Below are 27,216 nucleotides of genomic sequence, written 5' to 3' on the forward strand. Positions count from 1 at the left end.
TGCTGCATCACCTCACCGGGGAAAGGGACTCTCTCACGCCATACCTCTCACTGTGCCTCCTCATCCCAGCACCTGTCGGTAACCACTGCTGCCACCCTCCCATGGACACCATGCCGTGGCGTCGCCCACCTAAGCAGGAAGGTACCCTGCTCAGGTGCACGCCGTACCGCATCACCCCACCTCTGCCGACACCATGCCTCCTGTGATCCTGCTCTGCCACCACCAGCCCTCAGGTAAGATTCTGTAAATTCGGACAATAAGATGGACCCCCATCTTATAAAAAATATTTTTTCTGCAATTTTCACCCCAAATTTGGGGTGCACCTTATCGTCCGGTGCGTCTTATAGTCTGAAAAATACGGTAATGCAGCCCTCACAGAGTATAATGTAACCCCCCACAGAGTATAATGTAACCTCCCCATAGAATATAATGCAGCCCCCCCATATAGTATAATGTAGCCCCCTCATAGAGTATGATGCCATCACCCCTCAAAGAATATAAATATAATACAGCCTCCCCCATAGAATATAATATACCCTCATAGTATATAGCACAGCCCACATAGTAGTATATAACAGCCCACACAGTAGTATAAAGCACTGCCCACACAGTAGTATACAGCACTGCCCACAGTAGTATACAGCACAGCCCACAGGAGTATACAGCACAGCCCACAGGAGTATACAGCACAGCCCACAGTAGTATACAGCACAGCCCACAGTAGTATACAGCACAGCCCACAGTAGTATACAGCACAGCCCGCAGTAGTATACAGCACAGCCCGCAGTAGTATACAGCACAGCCCGCAGTAGTATACAGCACAGCCCACAGTAGTATACAGCACAGCCCGCAGTAGTATACAGCACAGCCCGCAGTAGTATACAGCACAGCCCGCAGTAGTATACAGCACAGCCCGCAGTAGTTTACAGCACTGCCCGCAGGAGTATACAGCACTGCCCGCAGGAGTATACAGCACTGCCCGCAGGAGTATACAGCACAGCCCGCAGGAGTATACAGCAGAGCCCGCAGGAGTATACAGCAGAGCCCGCAGGAGTATACAGCAGAGCCCGCAGGAGTATACAGCACAGCCCGCAGGAGTATACAGCACAGCCCACAGGAGTATACAGCACAGCCCACAGGAGTATACAGCACTGTCCACATCCCTCCTTCCCTCCCCGCCTCTCTCCTCCCGAGAATGGCCGCATAGTCTAGTTAAAAAAAATAAACAAAAAACAAGCTCCTCACCTCTCCCCGAGCCCGCGCTGCTCCCTCCCTGCTCCTGTGTCGGCGGCGGCCGCCGCACTGCCTGACACACAGCGAGTGCGCGATGATGCGCACCCGCTGTGTCAGAGGTGTGGGAGAGGGAGCGTCAGGTGGCGCGCTCTCCTCCATCATTGCTTTGAACTGTATCGGCAGACGCTGGTATAGTTCAATGCGGCGGGGGAGTCGGCGCTGGCGGCAGGCGGGCCCCCCTGCCTCACAGGGGCCCCATAGCGGCTGCGTGACTTGCCGCTAGCTGGGGGCCCCTGGGGGAGCGGGGGCCCCAGGCAGCTGCCTGGTCTGCCTGCCCCCAACGCCGGCCCTGCGTGTAGTAAGTGAATCTGCCCTAAGTCTGGCTGGTCACATTTTATGGTCTTGTTCCTTCCAGTGAATATTTATAATGTGTTTCTACTGACGGAAACTCAAATATAAATTACGTTTCTCCCAGGTGACGGCAGTGCATGGCTTATGTCACCTACTAGGTTATACTCATCATAGCCCAGAAGACTGGAGAAAGGTTAGTTTTGTGGGATTTTTCTTTTTAAATTAAGATTGTGCTGATATTACAAGGCTTTTAGCTTTACATGAGTATATAGTAATGGCTTATATTTGCAGTATTATTTTATTATAGGAAATCTGCTACAATCAGCATAAATTAGACTCTTCTGTGCAATTACAGCCAGGTTTGTTTTTAGTTTGAGATGCTCCTCCGTTTCAGAGAAAACATAGTTTAAAAGGCTGTAGAGACGTGAGTCATCTACTGCCAGGTCTGTTCATAATGCACATACATGGAGAGACCTGAAAATCAACAAGAGCAGAACAGGAACAGCACCTGATGAGCTAGCTTTCTCTCTATCCTCCCTGGCCAGCTTTTAAATCTGTGTTTTCACTAAAATGTCCCAGCATTTCACAGTTAAAGTTACATGTGCAGCCAGCATCTGATTCATACTGCTTGTAGTTCAAGCAGTATGAATCTAGTGACAGTTCTTCTTTAACGGAAAACCACTGGTTTGATCTCTTTACAGATCTCCAGTAGCTCCAGACATAAGGTGTTGTTTCATGTGCACAGGGCCGGACTGGGACTAAAATTCAGCCCTGGCATTTGAAGTCACACAGGCCCACTTGTCACATGGTGACTGTATAATATCTTTGTACACTTGTAGGCTACAAGAAGTGAGGGGAGTGTAACACGACTATATAACATATAATTACAGCTGTATCCAGCATTACAGCTCAGCCCCCATAGAATGTAATACAGCAGAGCCCCATAGAATGTAATGCTGCACAGCCCCCATAGAATGTACTGCAGCACAGCCCCCATAAAATGTAATGCAGCACAGCCCCCATAGAATGTAATGCAGCACAGCCCCCATAGAATGTAATGCAGCACAGCCCCCATAGAATGTAATGCAGCCAGCCCCCATAGAATGTAATACAGCCAGCCCCCATAGAATGTAATGCAGCACAGCCCCCATAGAATGGAATGCAGCACAGGTCCATAGAATGGAATGCAGCACAGGCCCATAGAATACAATGCAGCACAGGCCCATAGAATATAATGCAGCACAGGCCCATAGAAAATAATGCAGCACAGGCCCATAGAATATAATGTAGCACAGGCCCATAGAATATAATGCAGCACAGGCCCATAGAATATAATGCAGCACAGGCCCATAGAATGGAATGCAGCACAGGCCCATAGAATATAATGCAGCACAGCCCCATAGAATATAATGCAGCACAGCCCCATAGAATATAATGCAGCACAGGCCCATAGAATGGAATGCAGCACAGGCCCATAGAATGGAATGCAGCACAGGCCCATAGAATACAATGCAGCACAGGCCCATAGAATATAATGCAGCACAGGCCCATAGAATGGAATGCAGCACAGCCCCATAGAATGGAATGCAGCACAGCCCCATAGAATGGAATGCAGCACAGGCCCATAGAATGGAATGCAGCACAGGCCCATAGAATATAATGCAGCACATGCCCATAGAATGGAATGCAGCACAGGCCCATAGAATATAATGCAGCACAGCCCCATAGAATATAATGCAGCACAGGCCCATAGAATATAATGCAGCACAGGCCCATAGAATATAATGCAGCACAGCCCCATAGAATATAATGCAGCACAGGCCCATAGAATATAATGCAGCAGAGGCCCATAGAATAAAATGCAGCACAGGCCCATAGAATATAATGCAGCACAGGCGCATAGAATATAATGCAGCACAGGCCCATAGAATGGAATGCAGCCAGCCCCATAGAATATAATGCAGCAGAGGCCCATAGAATATAATGCAGCACAGGCCCATAGAATATAATGCAGCACAGGCCCATAGAATATAATGCAGCAGAGGCCCATAGAATGGAATGCAGCCAGCCCCATAGAATATAATGCAGCAGAGGCCCATAGAATGGAATGCAGCCAGCCCCATAGAATATAATGCAGCAGAGGCCCATAGAATGGAATGCAGCACAGCCCCATAGAATATAATGCAGCAGAGGCCCATAGAATTGAATGCAGCCAGCCCCATAGAATATAATGCAGCAGAGGCCCATAGAATGGAATGCAGCCAGCCCCATAGAATATAATGCAGCACAGCCCCCATAGAATGTAATGCAGCACAGCCCCCCCCCCCCCAATAGCTCCACAATCCAGTCATCACTCATTGATTAAAAAAAAACACTCTACTCACCTTTCCTCCTGCCCCGCGCTGCTCTGGCTCTGGTCTCAGCAGTCGCAGTCTGCCCGCCCGGACACACAGCAGGTGCGCGATGATATGACGTCATCGCGCACCCGCAGTGTCAGCGGCAGGCAGAGCGGGGAATGATGGGAGAGGGGGCGTCAGCAGACGCTCTCTCCTCCATCATTGCATTCAACTGTACCGGCGTCTATGACGTAGGTATAGTTGAATGCGGGGCCGGGAGTGCGCCGACAGCGGCAGTGGCGTACACACCATGTATGCGACGGGTGCCGCCGCATCCGGGCCCCACGGCCGGGGGGGCCCGGTGCTGCCCGGCCCCATGGTGTGTACGCCACCTATTTTTTTTTTTTTTTTTGTGTTAATTTTTTTTGCTCGGGTCGGGGACCAGTCGTCCGGGGGGGGGGGGGGGGGGGGGGGGGCGCGCGCGCGAGAGAGCCGACAGGGCTTTGCTGTCGGGCCCTGTCGGAAATGAGCGTGTGGGGAAGCAGGAAGCTTCCCCACGGTGCTGCGCTGCAGTTGGAGGGGGAAGGTCACATAGGGGGCGCGGTGATCTCATTTCCGAGCGACCGGAAGTGACGTCACCGTGCACCCTTTGCGACCGACGGCTGCTCGCTCCTGATTATGACCCCAGTCAGGGGCGGACTGGGCCGGGTTGCAAAGATGCAAATGCCCCCCGGGCCGCTCCCCCTGCAGCTGATCAGGGCCGGCCGCCTGGTGGTGGCTGTAAAGCGGCACATCAAATTGTGCGCGGCCGTGTGCGCTGCACTGTGACGCGGCCGCTGCACTGTGAAGCGGCCGGCAGCAGTCACAGTCGGCGCACACGTCCGCGCCGGGTCCGGGAGCTTTGTGCGCGGCTGTCAGCTTGACGGCTGCACAGCTCCTGCTCCCTCCATGATATCTCTCTATGCTTCCGGGTCAGGTGTCGGGCGTGCGCGATTACGTCATCGCGCACGTGCCGACATGTCCCGGCCAGGACGCTAGCAGAGAGGCGCTGCAAGGGAGCGAGTGGTGATGTAAGTATAAAAAAACCTTTTTTTTTTTTTTTTTTTAAATTAAATGGTGGGTAACTGCAAATGAAGAAGTGGGGAGGGGTGAAAGGAGGCTGCACATGATGGAATTTTGGGGGTTAAAGGAGGCTGCACATGACGGAATTTGGGGGGGTTAAAGGAGGCTGCACATGATGGAATTTGGGGGGATAAAGGAGGCTGCACATGATGGAATTTGGGGGGTTAAAGGAGGCTGCACATGACGGAATTTGGGGGGTTAAAGGAGGCTGCACATGATGGAATTTGGGGGGATAAAGGAGGCTGCACATGTTGGAATTTGGGGGGTTAAAGGAGGCTGCACATGACGGAATTTGGGGGGATAAAGGAGGCTGCACATGTTGGAATTTGGGGGGTTAAAGGAGGCTGCACATGACGGAATTTGGGGGGTTAAAGGAGGCTGCACATGATGGAATTTGGGGGGTTAAAGGAGGCTGCACATGATGGAATTTTGGGGGTTAAAGGAGGCTGCACATGATGGAATTAGGGGGTTAAAGGAGGCTGCACATGATGGAATTAGGGGGTTAAAGGAGGCTGCACATGATGGAATTTGGGGGTTAAGGAGGACTGCACATGATGGAGGAGTTGGGCTGCACATGATGAAGTGGGGGAGTTGGGCTGAACATGATGAAGTGGGGGTAAGGAGGACTGCACATGAAATGGGAGGTAAGGGGGACTGCACATGATGGGGGACTCGTAAGCTTGCAATCTATGAGGTTGCATAATAACCAATTATACAGTATATTGATTGTGGGTGGACCTCTGTATTCAGATGTGTAGTGTAGAAGAAAGGGAAAAAGTGGGGAATGTGCTCTAGATAACTGTGTTTTTTTTTATGCAGAGGCGAGTCCTGGCTGGAAGAAGCGATGGCGGTCTGTGCTGCATGAATGAGAAAAGCAAAGATGAAGGACTTCAGCTAGAGACGTCACTGGTGAGTCAGTGTATTACCTGTGCACTGACACTATACACTGTATACTATATACAGAGCTCCTGTATATAATGTCACTGGCAGTGGTGATCACTGTATTACCTGTACACTGGCACTTTTTACAGAGCTCCTGTGTATAATGTCACTGGTGATCCCTGTATTACCTGTACACTGACACTATATACAGAGCTCCTGTGTATAATGTCACCAGTGATCACTGTGTAATTGGGGGGTGTGGATGTGGAGAGGGTGTGGCTGTGGAGGGGGCGTGGCTTAACATGCAAATTTTCGACGCGCTACGCGCGCCACCTATTCCCCTCCCTTCTTCGGGGGGGGGGGGGGCCCTTTGCTCAATTTTGCTATGGGGCCCTGTGAAATCTATGTACGCCCCTGGACAGCGGGGAGAGTGTGCCGACAGCGGCACACTCGAGCGGCCCACTACTGCCACCGGCCCTTCTGGCATTTGCCAGAACTGCCCGATGGCCAGTCCGGCCCTGCATGCGCACCGCTCCCTTGGCCCCTGGCTTCGTGCTTGATAGGGGCAGTGTGCTCCTGCATGATTGACAGTACAGACTAGTGGTATAGTCCTGTAATTGGCCCAAACTGTGTGCTCCAATGCTGCAAGCAGAAGCAGCTTTGCCTCCGTACCATTTGAAGACCGTAGTTACACTGAAACTTCTGGGACCCGGAGCTATTAGAAAGAGGTTGTAACCACTGCACATGCTCGGCCACCGTTGCTAGATTGCATTGATGGTCAGTAAACAAGGCAACAAGCAGTAAACAAAAAAATGAAAAATCCTCTTTGCAATTTTGCTCATTTTTACAACTTTACCCATTAATAAAGAGAATGGACCTTTAAAGACGTCTCATGTTTGATAATGGTCAAAACGGCAAAGTGCTTGTAAAAACAAGAAACTTTGCAATGTACGTCTTATTCTCCGATATCAAGAACGGGTGAATATTTAGTTATACAACTTGCTAGCACCACTCTGAAGTTGGCAGGATTGCTGGATCTGGGCAGCTTTGGTGTCCCTGCCATACCATGCTGCAAAGACAAACCTGTCTGTACTAACAGCACGGGAGAGAGCAACGTTCAGGCCAGTGATGCAAACATGCCAGTGGTGTGAACTGTCAGTCTTCATGAGCACACCATTACACGAGGCAAGCAGGAAGGCTGAAGGCAGGGAAGCGGTGCGCCCTGGCAGACAGAAGATGTGCTAGTAGTATTTGATATTTCTACTCAGGATTTGAGGTCATGCAGCAGGTTTTCATATCAGGAGGTGGCCTATTATGCTAAATATTTTCCATTCCATCCTGTCCACTAAAGAAAATGTTTGCTGCTGATCCACAAATACGTGGCCGTTACAATGCTGCTTTTATTGTTGAACTGTAGTAGCAAGGTCTTCTGGCCATTGGGGATACCTGTAGTCTCTGTGACCTGTATATTATGGTTTGTTTGTTTTTATAAAGGAACACTAATATAAAAGTTGACCCAAGGATTCAGATATTTAGGATTAATCTATGTTAATAAATGCTAATTGTTTTCATATCATTTGTTCACTTTAACAGATGTTTGAGAAGGAAAGTGAAGTTCTAATGGAGATAAACCGAGTTACTGGATCTGCACTTACGCCACTGACTTCAGAGCATTATGACCGAGAATAATCTATCACTTCCATGTCATGGGGTGCACAGATGGCAGAGAAAGCACAAATGGAATATTTGCAATTATATTTGTTTATATGTTTTCCCTGAGTTTCCTCCGGTTTCCTCCCACACTCCAAAGACATCCTAATAGGGAATATAGATTGTGAGCCCCAATGGGGACAGTGATGATGTCTGTAAAGTGCTGTGATAATTAATCGGCTGTGTAAGTAAACTAAAACAAATTATGCATCAATTATAGGACATGAAGGTATGAGCTAACTCGATGATCCTGTACTTGTATACTTCCACAATTTGTGTCCCAGATGACTGCCTAATCCAACATTACTAGTTGAATGCAATATTGGAAGCATTTCCCTTGAGATGAGTTCGTTTATTAACATTACGAACAACAAAGGGGGATTTTGATAATGTCCTGACTGTAAATTATCATCTTTGCAAATCTTATGGTGGCCTTACCTTACAATGAAAAACAATTCTGCGCACTGTGGTAGCTTGTTGTCCAGAGGTACGCCACAGGCAAAATGAGATACAGGATCTAAGTAAACTTGGACAAGAGTTTATGAAAATCAGAAATGAAGAGAAAGAATAGTAAAAATACAAAATATTGTCCTGGGAGCAATAAGACTTAGGCAGGGGTGACACAAGTGTATGTATAATCGTTCGGTTTTCATCCAGAAACCTCAGATGATTTTCCTTGTGTCCCATTTTTACATCCGTGTGCGATCTTTTTTCGGACATTTACATTCAAAAATGTATATGATCAAATACCGTTTCCTAGGTTAAAAAAGTCAGGTGAAATACGGATGTTCTGTATAGGATCCAATTTTTTTACACACCCATAGACTTAAATAGGAGACAAATGGAGTCTTGGAAGAAAATAGCTAATTCTTTAATTTGTTTTTCACACGGACACTCTATCACCTGAATAGCCCCAAATTTGTGACAACAATGACATTACTGATCCTATCTTTTGGGTATGGAGGTCTTTGACTCACTGTGCAGAAAAGTCTCTCTACCTGCTAAAATTATTCTTCAATCAGCATCAGACTACAGATTTATCCAAGTCTAACTTGACAAACAACTCATCACCTTGATAACTTGATAAAAAATAATTTCATGGGGTTGTTCACCGCTGGGGTCAATGTTGTTGTTTTTTTTTATTTGGGGTTAAAAATCACTTTTTCAATTCGGCTTCATTCAAAATGTTGCACTTTTTTACTTTTACAGGACAATCATTCTTGTAGATGTCTTAAATAATCCAAAAAGGCCTTCATCAGAGAAAGTAACTTTGCAGGAAGTACAGGGGTTGGACTGCAGAAGACTGGGGTAAAGTTATTTCCTCTGATGAAGCCCCCTTCAGACTGTTTGGGACATCTAGAAGAATGATTGGGGAAGAAAAGGCGAGCGAACAGGAGTTTCACCTTAGAACACTGCTATGAATAATGAATGGTAGACATCCTCCTAGAGCAAGTTCTCCCAATGATCCAGGTGGAATTTAGGTGATGAACAATGCTTTTCCCAGCATTTCACAAAGAGAAATGTGCTAACTGAGAGACTCGGGGAACAAAACATTGAAATTTTGCGCCAATGGCCAGGAAACTGCAGAGATTGAAAATCTGTGATCAATCCTCAAAAATCTGTCACAATTCCTCCACTCAGTGAGTGATTTCTATGCTGTCCGATGGATACTGTGTCAAAACTGTAAAGCGCTGCGGAATATGTTAGCGCTATATAAAAATAAAGATTATTATTATTGCTGGAGTGTCAGTGTATTGATTGACAGGTCAGCTGTCCAATCTGTGATTAGGAGGTGCGGGACTTTCTCCAGGTGTTCAGTGTTCTGGAGATTGTCCCAGCCTATTTACCTGATCTGTCTGCCCCTGATCCCTGTAGTTTGTGCTTCCTGGTGAGTGTTAGCCTGATTTTGTTGCCTAAGGCCAGTGTCACACTTGAAAGTGCAATGAGAGAAACTTGCATCAATACCCGGTACTGTGGCCGGCACTCAGGAGCGGAGAGTTCAGCTGTATAGATATACATGCAGCCGCACACTCTGGTCCCGAGTGCCGGGTATTGATGCAAGAGACTCGCGCTGCATTCACAAATGTGACCCCGGCCTAACCATTTGAACTGTGTTCAGAAAATCCCTTTGTCTCCTCCTTTTGCGTTGATCCGCTATTTCTTGTTATTGACCCTGGACTGTGACCTGACTTAAGGTACCTTCACACAGAGCGACTTAACAACGATAGCGATCCGTGACGTTGCAGCATCCTAGATAGCGATATTGTTGTGTTTGACACGCAGCAGCGATCAGGATCCTGCTGTGATATCGCTGGTCGTTGCTGAAAGTCCAGAACTTTATTTGGTCGTCAGATCGGCGTGTATCGTCGTGTTTGCCAGCAAAAGCAACGATGCCAGCAATGTTTTACAATGGTAACCAGGGTAAATATCGGGTTACTAAGTGCAGGACCGCACTTAGTAACCCGATATTTACCCTGGTTACCATTGTAAAAGTAAAAAAAACCACTACATACTCACCCTCTGATGTCTGTCACGTCCCCCGGCGTCCGCGCTGCTGCTCAGAGCTTCCTGCAGTGAATGTGTCAGTGCCGGCCGTAAGGCAAAGCACAGCGGTGACGTCACCGCTGTGCTTTAGGGCCGGCGCTTACACAGTGCAGGGAAGCTGAAGGCGAGGGACGCGACAGACACGGCAATGTAAGTATGTAGTGTTTGGGGTTTTTTTTACATTTACACTGGTAACCAGGGTAAACATCGGGTTACTAAGCGCGGCCCTGCGCTTAGTAACCCGATGTTTACCCTGGTTACCTGGGGACTTTGGCATCGTTGGTCGCTGGAGAGCTGTCTGTGTGACAGCTCCCCAGCGACGCTGCAGCGATCGGCATCGTTGTCGATATCGCTGCAGCGTCGCTTAATGTGACGGTACCTTTACAACTTTGTCTTTTCCCTTGGTTATGTACGTGCTCTCTTGGTATTGACCCCGCAATCTCTGACTTTTCTGCCTCACATTCTTACCGTGAGAAGTAACTAAAGTCACAATAGCGAGTGGACAAACAAAAATTGTGAAAAACTTCAAACACTGATTAGACAAGATTGTGTTGTCAGGATTTGGCCCAGAAGCTGATATCCAGACTCCTGGACGAGTTGCAGGAGTTTTGAAAAAGTAAGGGACAACGCTGTATACCGGTATATTGAGTCTTTGCCATTTGTCAATAAAATATTATACACTTTTATGAAGTTCTTGTAATTGTTCTTCAGGAACTATAGATACATCTGACTAAAAGGTCTAAAAACACTGAAGTAGCAAAATCTGAAAACCAAAATTTGTGTCGGTCTCAAAACATTTGGGCCTGACTGTTGAAAACTAAGTCAGAGCTTTCTGATTCTCCGGCTCAAACCTTAGTTCTTCTACAGCTATATAAATGATATGACATAGCTATGTATAGAGCTCAACTTAATTTTTGTGCTTTACTTCTTATTCATTCATTTTTGTTGGATGTGTTTTATATATGTTTCTCATATTTTTTGGCCTTTTCTACATGAACTTTCTTGCAGTTTGTAAATAAAACTGAAGAAATGTCCAATTTGAATCCGATTTGGGAAGTGAAATCATCCATCTTAGACCGGGGTCACACTTACCAGTGCAATGCAAGAAACTCGAGCCTCAATACCGACAATCGAGACCGGAGTGTGCGGCTGCGTGTATTTCTATGCAGCCGCACGCTCCGGTCTCGAATGAATTGAGGCGAGAGACTCGCATGAGTTTCTCAGATTGCACTCACAAGTGTGACCCCGGCTTAAGTCATTAGATCTGCGAAAAAAACAGACTAATGTTGGATCCTAGTGCTGTTTGCTTCACTTGTTTTGTTCTCCCAAAAAAATGTAATTGAAAGTTGTTGCTATCAGAAGGTGGGCATGAAAAAAAAATAATTGAAAGCCAAATTAGTCTGCGTCCTTACAAGGAATGAGGAATTGGATAGAGGATGACTTTGTCTCTGGGGGTCCTGAATGGAGTGAAGGAGCCCAGCTTGGTCTCAGCTCTGTCTCTGGGATTGTTGGAGAAAGCAGAGCACAACGCTCGCTTCTTCTGGCAGTCCTATAGGCAATGAGTGGAGCAGAGGATGAGAATTCGCACCTCTGCTCCATACAAGAGGGGGCTGCGGAGCCCTTTTCTTAGGGATTCCGAGCCCCTTTGTAAGACCGGGGTTACACTTGCGAGAAACTCGCACGAGACTCACGTCTCAATACCTGGCACTGCCGCCGGCAGTCGGGTCCGGAGTGTGCGGCTGCATGTATTTCTATGCAGCTGAACGCTCCAGTCCGAGTGCTGGCGGCAGTGCCAGGTATTGAAACGCGAGTCTCGTGCGAGTTTCTCGCAAGTGTAACCCCAGCCTTAATCATGTGGTTTGACTCCAGCCCCGTGATTTTCTCCCTCCTTCCCCTACAGCTTGCACCATCTGTGCCAGTATACGTCGAGTTCCTATAGTAACGTGGCACGCACCTATGATAAGATCTTTTCAGGTCAGGCACCTGTGCACGGCCGGAGTATTGAGGTAGCAGGTGCACGCTGCTACCACTCACTGTATAGGATTCTATCCACATTTCCGATTGTGTTCAGCTCTTCTGCAGTAAGGTGCCTTAATCCCAACACAGCTCTGCTGTTCCTGGGTGCTGTGTGCACATACAACTCTGCTACAACCAGGAGCTGACAACCAACTTATCTCTGCTAATCCAAGGAGCTGTCTGCACACTTGTATGGAGGTACTTGTCCGCCTTCTCATTTCAGCTGATTCACAGTGCTGTCTGCACACTCAACTCTGCAGCATCAAGGTATCCAACAGCCTATTTGTCTGCTGTTCAAGGTGCCGACTGCATTCTTAACTCTGCTGCATCTAGCACTTCCAGCTGTGCTGCTCCTCTTGCTGCCTTGCACATCCAGCTCTGCTAGTCCTCGCTATTCACATGCTGTCCGGTGAGGCCAGTCCACTGAATCATCACCTGGCACAACGACTTAGTGGCTCCACCTCTCCAGGTGAGCCCATAACACCCATTTTTGAGGGTCCCACTTGTGGGACCTATGGAAGGAGGAGAACTTTTATTTTTAGGAAGGACCCTTTCAGGGTGTATGTCACCTACTGAGTGTCAGGGTGTTATAGAAGGGGCTAACACGTTCCTTTCACTCTGCATACCATCCGCACACTAATATGAGGTCGTGCTGTAATTGTCAATGCTATCACTACACAAAGCCGCAGCTTCTCCGTCTCCCGACAGCTCTGACCTCTCACTACGAGACCAGCTGCACAACTACAGCAGCGACAGCGCTGGAAGGAACACGCTATTCCATATTTCTCATCACCCATTGGCTGGTAGCTGATGGCCCCGCCTACGTGTATACATCTATCTGCGCCGTGATTGGTTCCTGCTGCCTCTGCTCATGTCAGGATAGTGTGACGTAAATCTGGAGGCGTGGTGTTGTCTGGGAAATGTAGTCCTTTACTGTAACACTTACTAGGGCTTGGGGAGCTTCAAGAACTACAAGTCCTAGAATGCTTTGCGTTTAATGCAGTAGCCACTTTGGTTTTAAAGGATGGATCTATCGTTAGACTGTAACCAGGTGAAGCGCAGAGAAATGAGTGAAGGAACGTGAGTATTAGGCAGCTGTATGGGGACGGTCCCTGGAATCTCTGCTGCATAGGCATATGGGGGAGCACAGACTGTAGAAAAGCAAACTTTACAAATGTGCTGCCTGATCTAACACTATTGCATCATATAGCCTTGAATAGAATCAGTTTTTGGTGCTTACAGCCCCGGAGTGATTTTGTAGTATTCTACTCATGTCATCACTCCTGCTTATAAATGGGAGTTGCTATTTATGCAGTTGTCCGATATTTTAGTCCACGTACTGTAGTCATTGTAATGAAAGAAACCTAAAAAGTAATTTTGCAATGTTTTGTTCCAGGCGTCTCCGCAGAAGGGGGGGTCCGTACAAGACCGATCCAGCAACAGACCTCACACGCTGGCGCCTCTCGTGTACGGAGGGCAGGCAAACCTGGCGCTATGTGGAGGGAGAAGATCGCCCACAAACTGCCCTGGAGGCGCACTCTCTGGGGCTGGACCCGGTACATAAGACTACTTAAATTCAGCCCGTATTATACGCTAAGGATTTTAGAGCAAAAAAATGATCCAGTATTAAAATCCCTTTAAATAACTATAATATTATTTTATTATTAGAAAGTGAAACCCTCCCTTTAACTGCAGGAGAGCAAACACCAGGGGTTGTCCACCTCTGGGGACATTTTTGTCATTGCCGATCTGCTTTGAGCGCAGCCCTGTGCCCGGCGTTCATAGCAGATGAGCTGAATGTCTGATCTGTTCTAGGATCTGTAAATGGCGCTGATCATCAATAACGCGGATTTTGCTTCCTGCAGAACGAGTTTTTTAAAGACTTACCCAAGGCGCATACGGCCCACGATGGAGCAGAAAATGGACTAACTTTTTATTCTGCCTTACAAGCGGAGGATGGGCATTGGGCGGGGGATTATGGCGGACCACTGTTCTTGATGCCAGGTGAGGCTTTTCAGCGACATTGGACCACTATGACTAGATCTGTCTGCCATAGAATATACTCACGGTAAGTCCTCCTTCAGACTTCTCATAAGAGTGCTATCAGTGTTTTCCACGGATAGCGCTCGCACCTACAATAGTGAATGCGGTCAGTCATATGTCCGTGATTTTCCGGAGACCGAGTGCAACAACTGTGATCTGAGTGTCTGATCATAAACAGCACGGCAAGACTAAGGCTGCCGTCACACTAGCAGGATTTGGTCAGTATTTTACATCAGTATTTGTAAGCCAAAACCAGGCGTGGGTGATAAATACAGAAGTGGTGCATATGTTTCTATTATACTTTTCATCTATTTGTTCCACTCCTGGTTTTGGCTTACAAATACTGATGTAAAATACTGACCGAATACTGCTAGTGTGACGGCAGCCTAAGGGTCCGTAAAAAAAATGGCCAGCAGTTAGATGACATCCGAGTGTGGTCTGTTTTTACGGAGTGTTATGTTGGAAAAGAATATAGAAAAACTGATGACACTTGGATGAAACTCTGACCAAAAATCACTGATGAAACTTGGTCAGTTTTTCATGTATGTGAAAAAAACTTGTGAATGTGGCCTAAACCTGTGACACTTTTTAGGTCTCCTTATTGTATGTCACGTGACACAGACACCCCTCCCTGACGCTACCAAGAAGGAGATGGTGCGCTACCTGCGATCTGTGCAGCTACCTGATGGCGGATGGGGCCTGTGAGTATCTGACTGACTTCATATTTTGTGATCACCCATGCCGCATACATAAAGCAGGGTGCAGAATCTATGTGCGCTGTATATGCGCACAGTCAGACAGCCGTATAAATCGCACTGAGATCAGACTGCAATGCATGGACTGGCCGGTGACTCTCCCAGCCCGAGCGTGACAGGTTCATGTATTTCTATGCAGCTGTCACTCTCAGGTCAGGAGAACTGCATTCTGTCCGAGCACTGAGGTGCAATCTCTGTCCGATCTATACGGCCATCTGACTTTGCCCTTTGTATGTATAAGGGTATGTGCACACGTCTTTTTGGGGTCTGCGGATTTTTCCAAACCGCAGGTAAAAGGCACTGGGTTTTACCTGCGGATTTCCTGCAGAATTACTGTGGATTTATTTCGGATTTTGTGCGGATTCCTATTGTGGAGCAGGTGTAAACCGCTGTGGAATCCGCACAAAGAATTGACATGCTGCGGAAATGTAAACCGCTGCGTTTCCGCACGTTTTTTTCCGCAGCATGTGCACTGCGGATTGCGTTTCCCATAGGTTTACATTGTACTGTAAACTCAGGGGAAACTGCTGCGGACCCACAGCTGTGGAAACGCAGCTAAAACCACAGCGTGTGAACATAGCCTAATTGTGCAGGATACCTTTAGGCCGGTTTCACACGTCAGTGTCTTCAGTACGTGTGGTGACAGTTTCCTCACGTACCGGAGACACTGACACACGTAGACCCATTAAAATCAATGCATCTGTGCAGATGTCATTGATTTTTTGCGGACCGTGTCTCTGTGTGCCAAACACGGAGACATGTCAGTATTCGTGGGAGCGCACGTATTACACGGACCCATTAAAGTCAATGGGTCCGTGTAAAACACGGACCTCACACGGACATTCTCCGTCTGCAGTCCGTGTGCGTGCAGGAGACAGCGCTACAGTAAGCGCTGTCCCCCCCACATGGTGCTGAAGCCGCCATTCATATGTTCTCTGCAGCAGCCTTTGCTGCAGAGAAGATATGAATAATAGTGTTTAAAAGACAGATCTATGTGTCCGCCGCCCCCCCACCCCCTGTGCGCCCCCCTGCTGGTCAGAAAATACTCACCCGCGTCCCACGTTGGCTGTCGCTCCTTCCTCTCTGCCCCGCGGCTTCCACTGTATGCGGTCACGTGGGGCGGCTCATTTACAATCATGAATAGTCGGCTCCACCCCTATGGGAGGTGGAGCCGCCTATTCATGACTGTAATCGCGGCCCCACGTGACCGCATACAGTAGAAGGCACGGGGCAGAGAGGAAGGAGTGACAGCCAACGTGGGAGCGGGTGAGTATTTTCAGAACAGCGGGGGGGGGGGCGCACAGGGGGTGGGGGGGCGGCGGACACATAGATCTGTCTTTTAAACACTATTATTCATATCTTCTCTGCAGCAAAGGCTGCTGCAGAGAACATATGAATGGCGGCTTCAGCACGATGCAGGGGACAGCGCTAAACTTTAGCGCTGTCTGCACGCTCCGTGTGGTACCCACTCGCCACACGGGTGGCACACGTGTGCTGCACGTATGGCCTACGTGAGCTCACGGGCACACGGACACGGATAACTCCGGTACCGATTTTTTTCCGGTACCGGAATTATCTGGACGTGTGAGACTGCCCTTAAGGTTTACTTCTAGGTTTATCTAGACCGACTGTGAGAGCACTAGCCAAAGGTTAATTGACAAGTTTCCAGAGTATTTATTTATTTTTTTAAACTTTGCATTACCATTTAATTTTTAAACAGGTATTTTGTTTGTTTATTTGTTTGTTTGTTTTTGCATTTTCCTTTATTTTTTTTTCTCCCCTTCTTCCAAGAGCCATAACTTTTTTTTTCTGTTGGATGGACGAGTTATAGTTTTGATTGGCATAATTGAGTTAACTGTATAATGGCTGAAAAAACGGGTAAAATAAAATTTCAAGTGGAATGAAATGGTGAGAAAAAAAAGCAAAAAACACAAATGTTTGGGTTTTACTGTTTACTGCATTAGGTGTGTGGGAAAAAATGACTTGACATTGATTCCTTAGGTCAGTACAATGACAGTCATACCTAGCTAGTATAGTTCTTGTTTTGTTTGTTTGTTTTAGCAGATTTAAATTTATATATATATTGTTTTCGATTGCTATTTTCTGATGCAAATAGCTTTATTTTTCTTCTGTGAGGACTTTTTTTTATGTATTGATTAGCGAGCCATAGTATTTATTGAGGTATGTATGATTTCTTTTCATTGCATTTTGGGGGGGAAGGCATGGTGACCCAAAAAATGTCAATTCTGTAGCTGTGGCAACCCCCAATCACATCGCGATTGGTGATGGTATAGGCGTGTATTGGCAACCAAACTTTTTCAATGCCGCTGTCAACGACATATACTGTATATAACAAAGCCAGCACCTGCCCTGTAAGGAACGGACTTCTACACGTTCACCAGCACATGAAGCAGCCGCTGATTGGCTGCAGTGCTCACGCGGCATAACATTAAGTGAGCCCTAGGAGACCTGATGCTGCTGGAATGGCACTGGTTAGTAGATGCTTTTTTATTTTATACTGGGAAATATAGCAGCTGAGAAGGGCATGTCCGAATGGTGGACAGCCCCTTTAATGAGTTCTTTTTAGACGTGGATTTGGTCGTGAATTACTTCTTTTTGTTTTTTGTTTGCCAAAAATCAAATTGGTAATTATAGATTCTATGGGTTTTTTTTCTTTATTTATTGAGTTAGAAAAGAAGGAAAGAAATACAATCACAAGGCACTAACTGTGCCAAAATGAAGAAAAATCACGATGAGAAAGTAGTAACCATAGACAGTGTTATCATTTCCAAGGATCTGGCACCCAGACTAGGACCTCATCATAAAACATAGATTGAAGGCAGAATATTAATTCCCTAAACATAATCTGGGTCAAAGTGATCTAAAAGCAACATATGAGTAAGTTCAGAAGAAAAAGAGAGAGAAGCAGAAGAGAGAAAGAGAAGAGAGGGAAGGTGGGAGGGCAGGAAGGAGAGGTGAAAGGTGGATGTATGTAAGGATGGGGCTAGAGAAAATGCGGATTCAGTTATCCCCAGTTAGAGCCAGATATTCACCACAGGATCTAAATTGCAGCCAGTAAAACCAAGATTTATAAAAACGTTTGTTATTGATTGTAGAGGTCAGGTCCTCCATAAGCGTCACATCATTCACCTTGGCAAGCCCTTGGAAGATTGTTGTGTTGAGGTGGCGCCTTTTTTTCCATAGTAGAGGAATACACGCTCTGGCAGTCGCGATTAAGTGTCTCAATATTGAGTTCCTGTGTATTTTTAATGGTACATGACAATGATGGATATTGGTTCTATGTTCCCGTAGTAAATAACTCTCCTAATCGTAGGCATATTGAAGACAAGAGCACTGTATTTGGCACGGCTCTCAGTTATACCTCTCTGCGGCTTCTCGGAGTGTCGCAGGATGATCCAGATATGACTTGCGCTCGCAACAATCTTCACAGTAAGGGTAGGTTCACACGAGCTTTTAACTTTAGCACATCTCACACTTGCCGACCATTTGCAGCAGATAGTCAGTATCTATATATATTTTTTCCATGTTTGGTCTAATGCATCTTACTTTTGTTGCAGGTGGTGCCATTGGAATTCCTTCTTGGGGGAAATTTTGGCTAGCTGTGCTCAATGTGTACAGTTGGGAGGGAATGAACACGCTGTTCCCGGAGATGTGGTGAGTTTCTTTTAGAATTATTCAGACCTGATATGACATTATTGGTGGCTGTGACCATCAGAAAATTATCCATACCTTTATTAGTGGGATATACTAAAAGTCATACGACTATGGGCCTGGACCCCTGCATCAAGTTTCAAGCAAATTGGATTTCTTGCACTTAAGTGTTCGGCAACGCCAAGGGTGCACCGCACACCGGTACTGGTTGTGATCAGTCATTTTCAGGCTCCCTTCAAAAGGGTTGTCCACTATTCCGACATCCCTCTTCTGAATCCCTATGTTCCCCCCTTGTAAAATAATAACACCTATACTCCCCTCCGGCGGTGTCGCTCTCCCGGGGCTCACGTGACGTAACAATTAGACATGGGTGCCGACACCGGTTGAACGGCTCCAGCACCGGAGGTGAGTATAGGTGGTACTATTTTACAAGAGGGAAACATAGGGATTCTGAGTAGTGGACAACTCCTATTAAGCAGCACTGCTCTGCGTCACATTTAGTCACCGCCTGTCTCTTACTAACTATCTTGCAGGGACAGTGATGTGAATTCTCCTTTACTGATTTTCTCTAACGTCCACCATTGTCTTGTAGGCTTCTTCCCCAGTGGTTTCCGGCCCACCCCAGCACCATCTGGTGTCACTGCCGTCAGGTTTACTTGCCCATGAGTTACTGCTATGCTACACGTCTGAGGGCCTGTGAGGACGACTTGATCCGCAGCTTGAGACAGGTAAAGGCATAACAAGAACTTGTATCTAGCAAACAGGCAATCCCTGCATGTGTTACAGCTGTCGAACAGCCGTGAGACATGCGTCCGCGAGGAGTCAAACCTATTTTTCGAGCACTCCGAAGACACTCTATTAGCACTCGAGCATGTTCAGATAACACCTTACCCGAGCACGTTCACTCATCACTAGTATCTCCACATCTGCTTCTCATGCAGGAGCTGTACGTGCAGGAATATAGCAGTATAAATTGGCCCACGCAGAGGAACTGTGTTGCTGCTTGTGACCTGTACACACCGCACAGCGCACTGCTGGACATTGCTTACGGTAAGAGGCACTGATTATGGTCAGAATGTTGAATGTAAGCCCGCGATGGCAGTGTCCTCGCCCCTCTGTATCAGTCTGTAATTGTTAGTTTGCTCACTGTAAGGGATGTCTGTAATTTGTATGTAGCTCCCTCTCATGTACAGCACCATGGAATCAATGCTGCTATATAAATAAATAATAATATTAATAATAATAATGTGGCATTTGCACCTATGTAATTCTGCAGATATATGTGGCTGCACAATAACGACATTTTTTAGCTATACTCTAGATATAGTATTTTATTTTGATCAGTAATTTTTGCCCTTTTATTCACAGTCCTGCTGAATATATACGAGTCGTACCACATTCCCGCCCTTCGCCGACGTGCGGTGCATGAATTATACGACCATGTAATAGCAGATGACCGGTTTACAAAGTGTATCAGCATTGGTCCAGTAAGTGTCATGGAAACATGAGTTATTTTTTTTTTATTAAAAATGTCTGGTCTTAAAAACAAATCTTCTTGTTTCACAGATCTCTAAAGTGATTAATATGCTGGTCCGGTGGCATGTCGATGGACCAGAATCTCCTTCATTTCAGGAACATGTAGATCGCATCCCTGATTACCTCTGGTAAGTAGTGATTCCCCACCCTGGGTCGAGTGTTATGATCCGGTGACTTTGGAGCCGCATGAGACTTTCTCAGGAGAAGTGGAATCTGTGCTGACAAACCCTGAACTTAACACCGCAACTAGAAGTAGCCGTGGGGTGTGCCTAACAAACCCTAGACACCTCGACACAGCCGGAGGACTAAATACCCCTATAGATAGAAATAGGAATACTCACTTGCCTCAGAGCAGAACCCCAAAGGATAGGCAGCCCCCCACAAATATTGACTGTGAATAGGAGAGAAAAAAAGCAACAGTCTACGTAGTGACTGTAAGTCACATAGACAAAACCACTATATTTCAGATATATAACAAAGCAAAAAGTGGAAAAATACTTGTGGAAAAAATAAAACGTAACTTTTATTAGCTGAAACCACAAAACAACCTAAACCAAACACCCAAGTGAATAAAACTGGGACAGGGGTCTTTAGCAATTGGTATGATAACCACAAAGACCAGTTATCCCATAACAGGATTAATTGATTAATCTGTATAAATACTTTAAGAAAAATCAAGATAACACTAGGATATATCCTGTAAAAGAGCTGCAAAAGAATAAATAAATAACTTGCGGCATCATGATATACCTAGTTGCATGTAAAAACAATACATTGCCAGTAGCAGGCACATACAACATAACCAGTGCCACTGGTGGCTAAATGCATATAGTAAAAGGAACAATCTCACCCGTTCCTAGGTGCAGGCTAGGGAGCATCGGACCGACTCTAGTCCAGGAATGGTCCGGAGGAAGGGACGACAATCCCTATATCAATCCCTATGGGGCTATCGGTACACTAACCCCAGAGCTCCCGCCCTTACAAGGGCAGTCCACAGCTACCCCACAAGTATTTTTCCACTTTTTGCTGTGAATAGGAGAGGAAGGACACACACAGAGAGAAAACAGATTCCAGCAAAAGAGGCCACTCTAGCTAAACAGGGAAGGATAGAACAGAATACTAAGCGGTCAGTATTAAAACACTAAAAATATCCACAGCAGAAAATACAAAAAGTTCCACAATCTAACTAAAGACATGGAATGTATATCTGCAACTCCTGAGAATCCAGCAAGACTGAGAAATCACTGACACAATCTAAGCTGGACAAAAAAGGCACTGAATAGCACTAAATCATAAACACACGGCATGTGTGCCACGAACACCAGACACTTATCTTTGTAGATTTGGCAGCAAGGCAGAGGAACCAGGCAAGGAAAAACCTCCAAAAACAATGGACAACTGGCAAGGACTAATGAATCCTGCTAACCTAAATACCCCAGTCAGAACTGCAATCAGCAGAAACACCTGACCAGGGCTGCCACTCAGAAGCAACTGCATTACCACCTACAACCACCGGAGGGAGCCCAAAAGCAGAATTCACAACAGCCGAGATACAGGTCTTAGTGCTCGTGTTCTTAATAAGATCCTATGATTACAGCAGCCTCTGCATTATATGGGCATGTAGGTCATAGGAAGCTGAATATAATGATACCTTGATATCTGCGATCTGATGTCTTATTCCTGAGAAATCCACAATTTTCTTAGGTGTAAATGAGCTGTTAAGATCTATGGGCCAGACATAGATCTCCCTGAGAATCTGCCTCCAGGGCTTGTTTTAAATAGATGGGGGTATTACCAGTGTGACGTGTAATGGTTACCAGTGTGACGTGTAATGTCCGTTCTCTGCTCTCCTGATCTCACTGCAGAGCTGTGTGTGATTATACCTGACACATCTGCAGGTTCCTCTCAGCTTCAGCTTCCATCTCACAGGCAGACAGTATTGCAATACAGCAGAGCTGTGAGAGCTGCAGCAAATGTGTAATAAGACAAAGTTCAGTTCTACTGTTCTGTGTTAGTTACACTGGTAACGCTCCCTGCCATTCAAAATTAATCTCTGGAGGCAGATTCTTATGCAGATCAGTGTCCGGCCCATAGCCTAGAACAGCTCCTTTACATATAAGAAAAACGTGGATTTCTCTGGAATAAGACATCAGATCACAGATATCAATGTATCATGTTATTCAGCTTCCTATGACCTACATGCCCATATAGACGGCTTAGGAGGGTGGATCCTACTGACAGATTCTCTTTAATAACATGTGCATTGAGAGGAAGAAGATATCTGCAAGTGTGACACACACAGCTGAGCTGTGAAGGGAAAGGCGTCTCAGGTACTGCACATGGGGACCTAAAACTATTGCACCTGTTTTCTTTTTTTATTAGAGCTAGATGTTACTGTACAATGTAGCATAAGAATTCACCTCGAAAAAAAAATATTTTATTTTATGCTGCCACATGTAACTGAAACTTAGTTCCTTTCTCCATTTTTCTTTAAACAATGATCTTCTTGCAGGCTCGGATTGGATGGAATGAAAATGCAGGTAAATGAATTCTTTTTAATCTTTTCTTCTTCCTATACACTTGGAAAATAGGAACTAGACAACCCTTTAGTAATGGGCACAGGGTGATGAGAAAAAAAATTTCTTTATCGCCTCTGTAATAATTATAGGGGATAATTCAGGAGACTCTTTGCGTGGAACAAGACAACAGGACACAGTTTTATAAGTGGTAAAGTTTATATTATCACACGGTGATTCAAGCAGGTGCAGAGAGAAACTCAAGTCCACAACACTTGGTCCAAATAATAAACGCAGCTTAGCAGTCAATAGGAAACTTCAGAGTTAGATGCAAACAAACAGAAAGTCTATGAAGCACAGTTATACTTGAGGAAACTTGACACGAATAGATCCTTGACTTAGTCCAGACACAGATAGATATGCTATTAGGCAGTTCAAATCATATCTTAGCTCAACCAGGGAGGCCTGGTTAATAGTCTCAGGTTTTGCAGAGCAGAAACAGCTTACATGTCCAGCAAATGCAGATGGAAGTAAAACGAGCAGCAGATGAAGGAGGATTACTGAACACTGATGTATGCAGCAGGAACTCAGAGCAGAGTGGCAGGATCTCCAAAACAGGTTCACAGGAGCAGGTGCAAGTGCAAGGCCAGGGAGTAATAAGGAGCTGGATGCAAAGCAGAATAATCTAGCACAGACTGAAGGCTGGGGTGGAGTTTTATAGCAGGAAGACAAGTGCACATGAGACCAAAGACGCCATGTTGGAAAAGGGCAGTAATGCACAAAAGGTAAAAAATGTTCAGAGTCCTGACAGCCTCTCATTGGGGGACACAGGAACCATGGGTGTATGCTGCTGCCACTAGGAGGCTGACACTATGCAAATAAAAAAGTTAGCTCCTCCTCTGCAGTGTACACCCCACCGACTGGCATTATACTCTTCAGTTTAGCTTAGTGTCAGTAGGAGGTGGACACGGGTGTTTCATTAGACCCTTATCTACCTCAATGTGTGTCGTTTCTTTTCAGGTTTTTCCGGAGGGATACAGGGTGAACAGTCACACCTGTAGTCCCATAATACGGACTATGAGTACGGCGTGTACTGCCACCTCGTATCCTCATAGATCCCTCTCCAGGACCAAGAGCCTAGCACACCAGCGTGCTTAGAAGTCCGGTCCTGGCTCCGTCCCCCACCCACTCGCCCACCAGAGCCTGTCGGTTGGAGGGGAAGAGGACGTCCATCACAGTTCCGTGGACGTCTCATTCCCCTCAGGTTAGTGTTATGATCCGGTGACTTTGGAGCCGCATGAGACTTTCTCAGGAGAAGTGGAATCTGTACTGACCGCAAACCCTGAACTTAACACCGCAACTAGAAGTAGCCGTGGGGTGTGCCTAACAACCCTAGACACCTCGACACAGCCGGAGGACTAAATACCCCTATAGATAGAAATAGGAATACTCACATGCGTCAGAGCAGAACCCCAAAGGATAGGCAGCCCCCCACAAATATTGACTGTGAATAGGAGAGGAAGGACACACACAGAGAGAAAACAGATTCCAGCAAAAGAGGCCACTCTAGCTAAACAGGGAAGGATAGACCAGAATACTAAGCGGTCAGTATTAAAACACTAAAAATATCCACAGCAGAAAATACAAAAAGTTCCACAATCCAACTAAAGACATGGAATGTATATCTGCAACTCCTGAGAATCCAGCAAGACAGAGAAATCACTGATACAATCTAAGCTGGACAAAAAAACACTGAATAGCACTAAATCATAAGCACACGGCATGTGTGCCATGAAAACCAGACACTTATCTTTGTAGATTTGGCAGCAAGGCAGAGGAACCAGGCAAGGACAAAACCTCCCAAAACAATGGACAACTGGCAAGGACTAATGAATCCTGCAAACCTAAATACCCCAGTCAGAACTGCAATCAGCAGAAACACCTGACCAGGGCTGCCACTCAGAAACAACTGCATTACCACTTACAACCACCGGAGGGAGCCAAAAAGCAGAATTCACAACAGGGGACATCCAGGCCGGCAGCAACCTGGTATCCGTTTTCTCGTCTGCCGTGAGTAGCTCTGCACTGCAGACTGACACCCCCCTCTGCCCCACTGTCCCTTAACCCACTCGCATTTTCTTCAGGGACCTCTTCAATATGTCTAACTCTAAAGGGGGCTGCTCTTGTCCTCCTACTTCTTCCTCTTCTGCCTTAGTCAAGTACTTTGCATGTTAGTGCTGTAACAGCAAACTTCCCTCAGTTCAGTCCTCCGCTCTGTCAGGCCTGCAGCAACCCGATTGTTCCCACCGCCCAGGATCCCCCGGCCGATCCGCCCAAGAGTGATAGGGGGTATCACTCTCGGGCGGATCGGCCGGGGGATCCTGGGCGGTGGGAACAATCGGGTTGCTGCAGGCCTGACAGAGCGGAGGACTGAACTGAGGGAAGTTTGCTGTTACAGCACTAACATGCAAAGTACTTGACTAAGGCAGAAGAGGAAGAAGTAGGAGGACAAGAGCAGCAGTGTTAGATCGGCCACCGATTGTGACAGAGAGGAAGCCCAGCCTGGGATGGGGGATCCCAGGCTGGGCTTCCTCTCTGTCACAATCGGTGGCCGATCTAACACGGGTGTCTCAAACCCTGGTGTCCGTGCTGGACCGATTAACTCTGCAGACCCCCGCAGTAGCCAGCGGGTCGCAGGAGCCTCCGCCCAAGCCTTCCTTGATTAGCCGCAAAAGGTCCAGACAGGAACGTCGGTCTGAGTCCTCTTCTCGCTCCATCTCGCCACTCGGTCCTCTGCGGTCGGCGTCCTCCCTCTCCTGAGTCAGGCGAGGTGTTCTCTGATGCGCTTTCGGAGGATGTTTCGGAGCTGGATTCGAACCAAATCGCTACCATGAGGGATATCGTTCAGAATCTCATTGGAGCGATAAATCTAACCTGTGGCATCAAGGAGTCCTCTACGGAACCCGCAGATCAGGCGGTTTCGTTTAGACGGGCTAAACCACCTTCCAAGTTTTTCGCTCCTCACCCGGAATTCGAAGAGATTCTGACCAGAGAAAGAGAGAACCCAACCAGACGCTTTCAGAGAGGAAAGCGACTTGGCGTTTTATATCCCTTTTCTCCGGAGCTCACTGCTAATTGGACTGCTTCTCCTTCGGTGGACCCTCCAGTTTCCAGACTGTCCACCAACACAGTCCTCCCACTGTCCGGCGGAGCATCTCTGAAGGATTCTAACAATAGAGTCATAGAATCTTTCGCAAAGTCAGCCTTTGAAGCGGCCTCAGCTAGTCTTTGCCCGGCCTTTGCTTCCACTTGGGTTTCAAAATCCATATCCAAATGGGCCAAACAGCTCCGTCAGGGCATTCTGGACGGGGTTCCATCTGGACAGCTGGTGGAACTTGCCAACCAGATTTCTCACGCAGGTGAATATCTGGTCTCCACCTCCCTGGACGCTGCGTCTTGTGTGGCTCAGGCGTCCGGCAACGCGGTTGCCATCCGCCGGACCGTTTGGCTTAAGGCCTGGCAGGCGGATTTGTCTTCTAAAAAGTCCCTTAACAGCCTGCCTTTTCAGGGGTCTCGTCTCTTTGGTTCTAAGCTGCACAAAATCATTAAGGACGCTACAGGGCGCACAAGTTCCCTTCTTCCCCAGGCCAAGCCTCGTCGCCCTCCTCCTAGACATCAATTTCGGTCTTTTCGGCCTTTTTGTCGCTTTGCGGCATCGAATTCCTTCTCCCAGCAGCAACAGAGGCCACAGGCACGTCAAGAGAAGAAGACGGTATCCTTTAGGCCCACTCCTTCCTGGCATCCTCGCTACTCCCAGGGTAGATCTTCCAGGTCCAGGACTGGAGGAACCACCTCGGCATGACTCTCGGCTAGTCGTCAGCCCACCTCCCAGGCTGGGCCGCCGTCTCCTCTTCTTCAGGGACGTCTGGATCTTCTCAGTAGAGGACGCATGGCTCAGGGAAGTTGTATCCTCGGGATACAAGATAGCGTTCGTTTCACGACCCCAGGATCGTTTTTTCGAATCCCGATCTCCAAGAGATCCCACTCTAGTTCTGGGTTTCTTTGCAGCCATCACTTCTCTCCTCAAAGCCGGGGTAATTGTTTCCGTCCCAGAAAAAGAACGGTTCACAGGTTTCTATTCAAACCTTTGTGGTACCGAAAAAAGACGGCAGGGTGCGTCCCATCTTCTGATATTCCCGGGACATCACCGATACCTGCGCTTTGCAGTGCTTCAGGAACATTTTCAGTTCGTCGCCCTGCCATTCGGTCTTGCAACCGCCCCAAGAGTTTTCACGAAGATCATGGTGGCGCTGATGGCCATCTTGAGGGTCAGAGGCCTGGTTCTGTTTCCATACCTTGACGACATCCTCATCAAGGCTCCGTCCTTTTCTCAGGCCCACGAAAGCCTGTCCATCGTTCTCGACACCCTAGCCCGTTTCGGGTGGCTGGTCAACCAGAAGAAGTCCTGCCTTATTCCTTCTCAGCGCATCATCTTTCTGG

At 47.1% G+C, this 27,216-nt stretch overlaps 2 protein-coding genes across 8 annotated transcripts in view; both read left to right on the forward strand.

Annotated features, from left to right (window-relative positions):
- LOC143784344 (endoribonuclease YbeY-like) overlaps positions 1-9,386 on the forward strand; it is a 48,276-nt gene extending 38,890 nt beyond the window's left edge. For 6 of the 7 annotated variants that reach the window (XM_077272530.1, XM_077272531.1, XM_077272532.1 and 3 more), the window contains 2 exons: positions 1,709-1,777; positions 7,518-9,385. In XM_077272530.1, coding sequence (XP_077128645.1) covers positions 1,709-1,777; positions 7,518-7,613 — 165 coding nt within the window. In that variant the 3' untranslated portion in view covers positions 7,614-9,385. Of the gene's footprint in view, positions 1-1,708; positions 1,778-7,517 lie in introns of all 7 variants that reach the window. The other variant, XM_077272535.1, reaches the window with a different exon arrangement.
- A 3,735-nt stretch (positions 9,387-13,121) lies between these two features.
- LOC143784336 (lanosterol synthase-like) overlaps positions 13,122-27,216 on the forward strand; it is a 40,621-nt gene continuing 26,526 nt past the window's right edge. The window contains exons 1-11 of the mRNA XM_077272517.1: positions 13,122-13,274; positions 13,591-13,750; positions 14,060-14,198; positions 14,830-14,938; positions 18,327-18,448; positions 18,571-18,667; positions 19,257-19,392; positions 19,606-19,714; positions 20,033-20,151; positions 20,231-20,328; positions 22,713-22,740. Of these exons, the coding sequence (XP_077128632.1) occupies positions 13,219-13,274; positions 13,591-13,750; positions 14,060-14,198; positions 14,830-14,938; positions 18,327-18,448; positions 18,571-18,667; positions 19,257-19,392; positions 19,606-19,714; positions 20,033-20,151; positions 20,231-20,328; positions 22,713-22,740 (1,173 nt within the window). The 5' untranslated portion in view covers positions 13,122-13,218. The remainder of the gene's footprint in view (positions 13,275-13,590; positions 13,751-14,059; positions 14,199-14,829; positions 14,939-18,326; positions 18,449-18,570; positions 18,668-19,256; positions 19,393-19,605; positions 19,715-20,032; positions 20,152-20,230; positions 20,329-22,712; positions 22,741-27,216) is intronic.

This window comes from Ranitomeya variabilis, chromosome 7, assembly GCF_051348905.1.
Source record: "Ranitomeya variabilis isolate aRanVar5 chromosome 7, aRanVar5.hap1, whole genome shotgun sequence".
NCBI lineage: Eukaryota > Metazoa > Chordata > Amphibia > Anura > Dendrobatidae > Ranitomeya > Ranitomeya variabilis.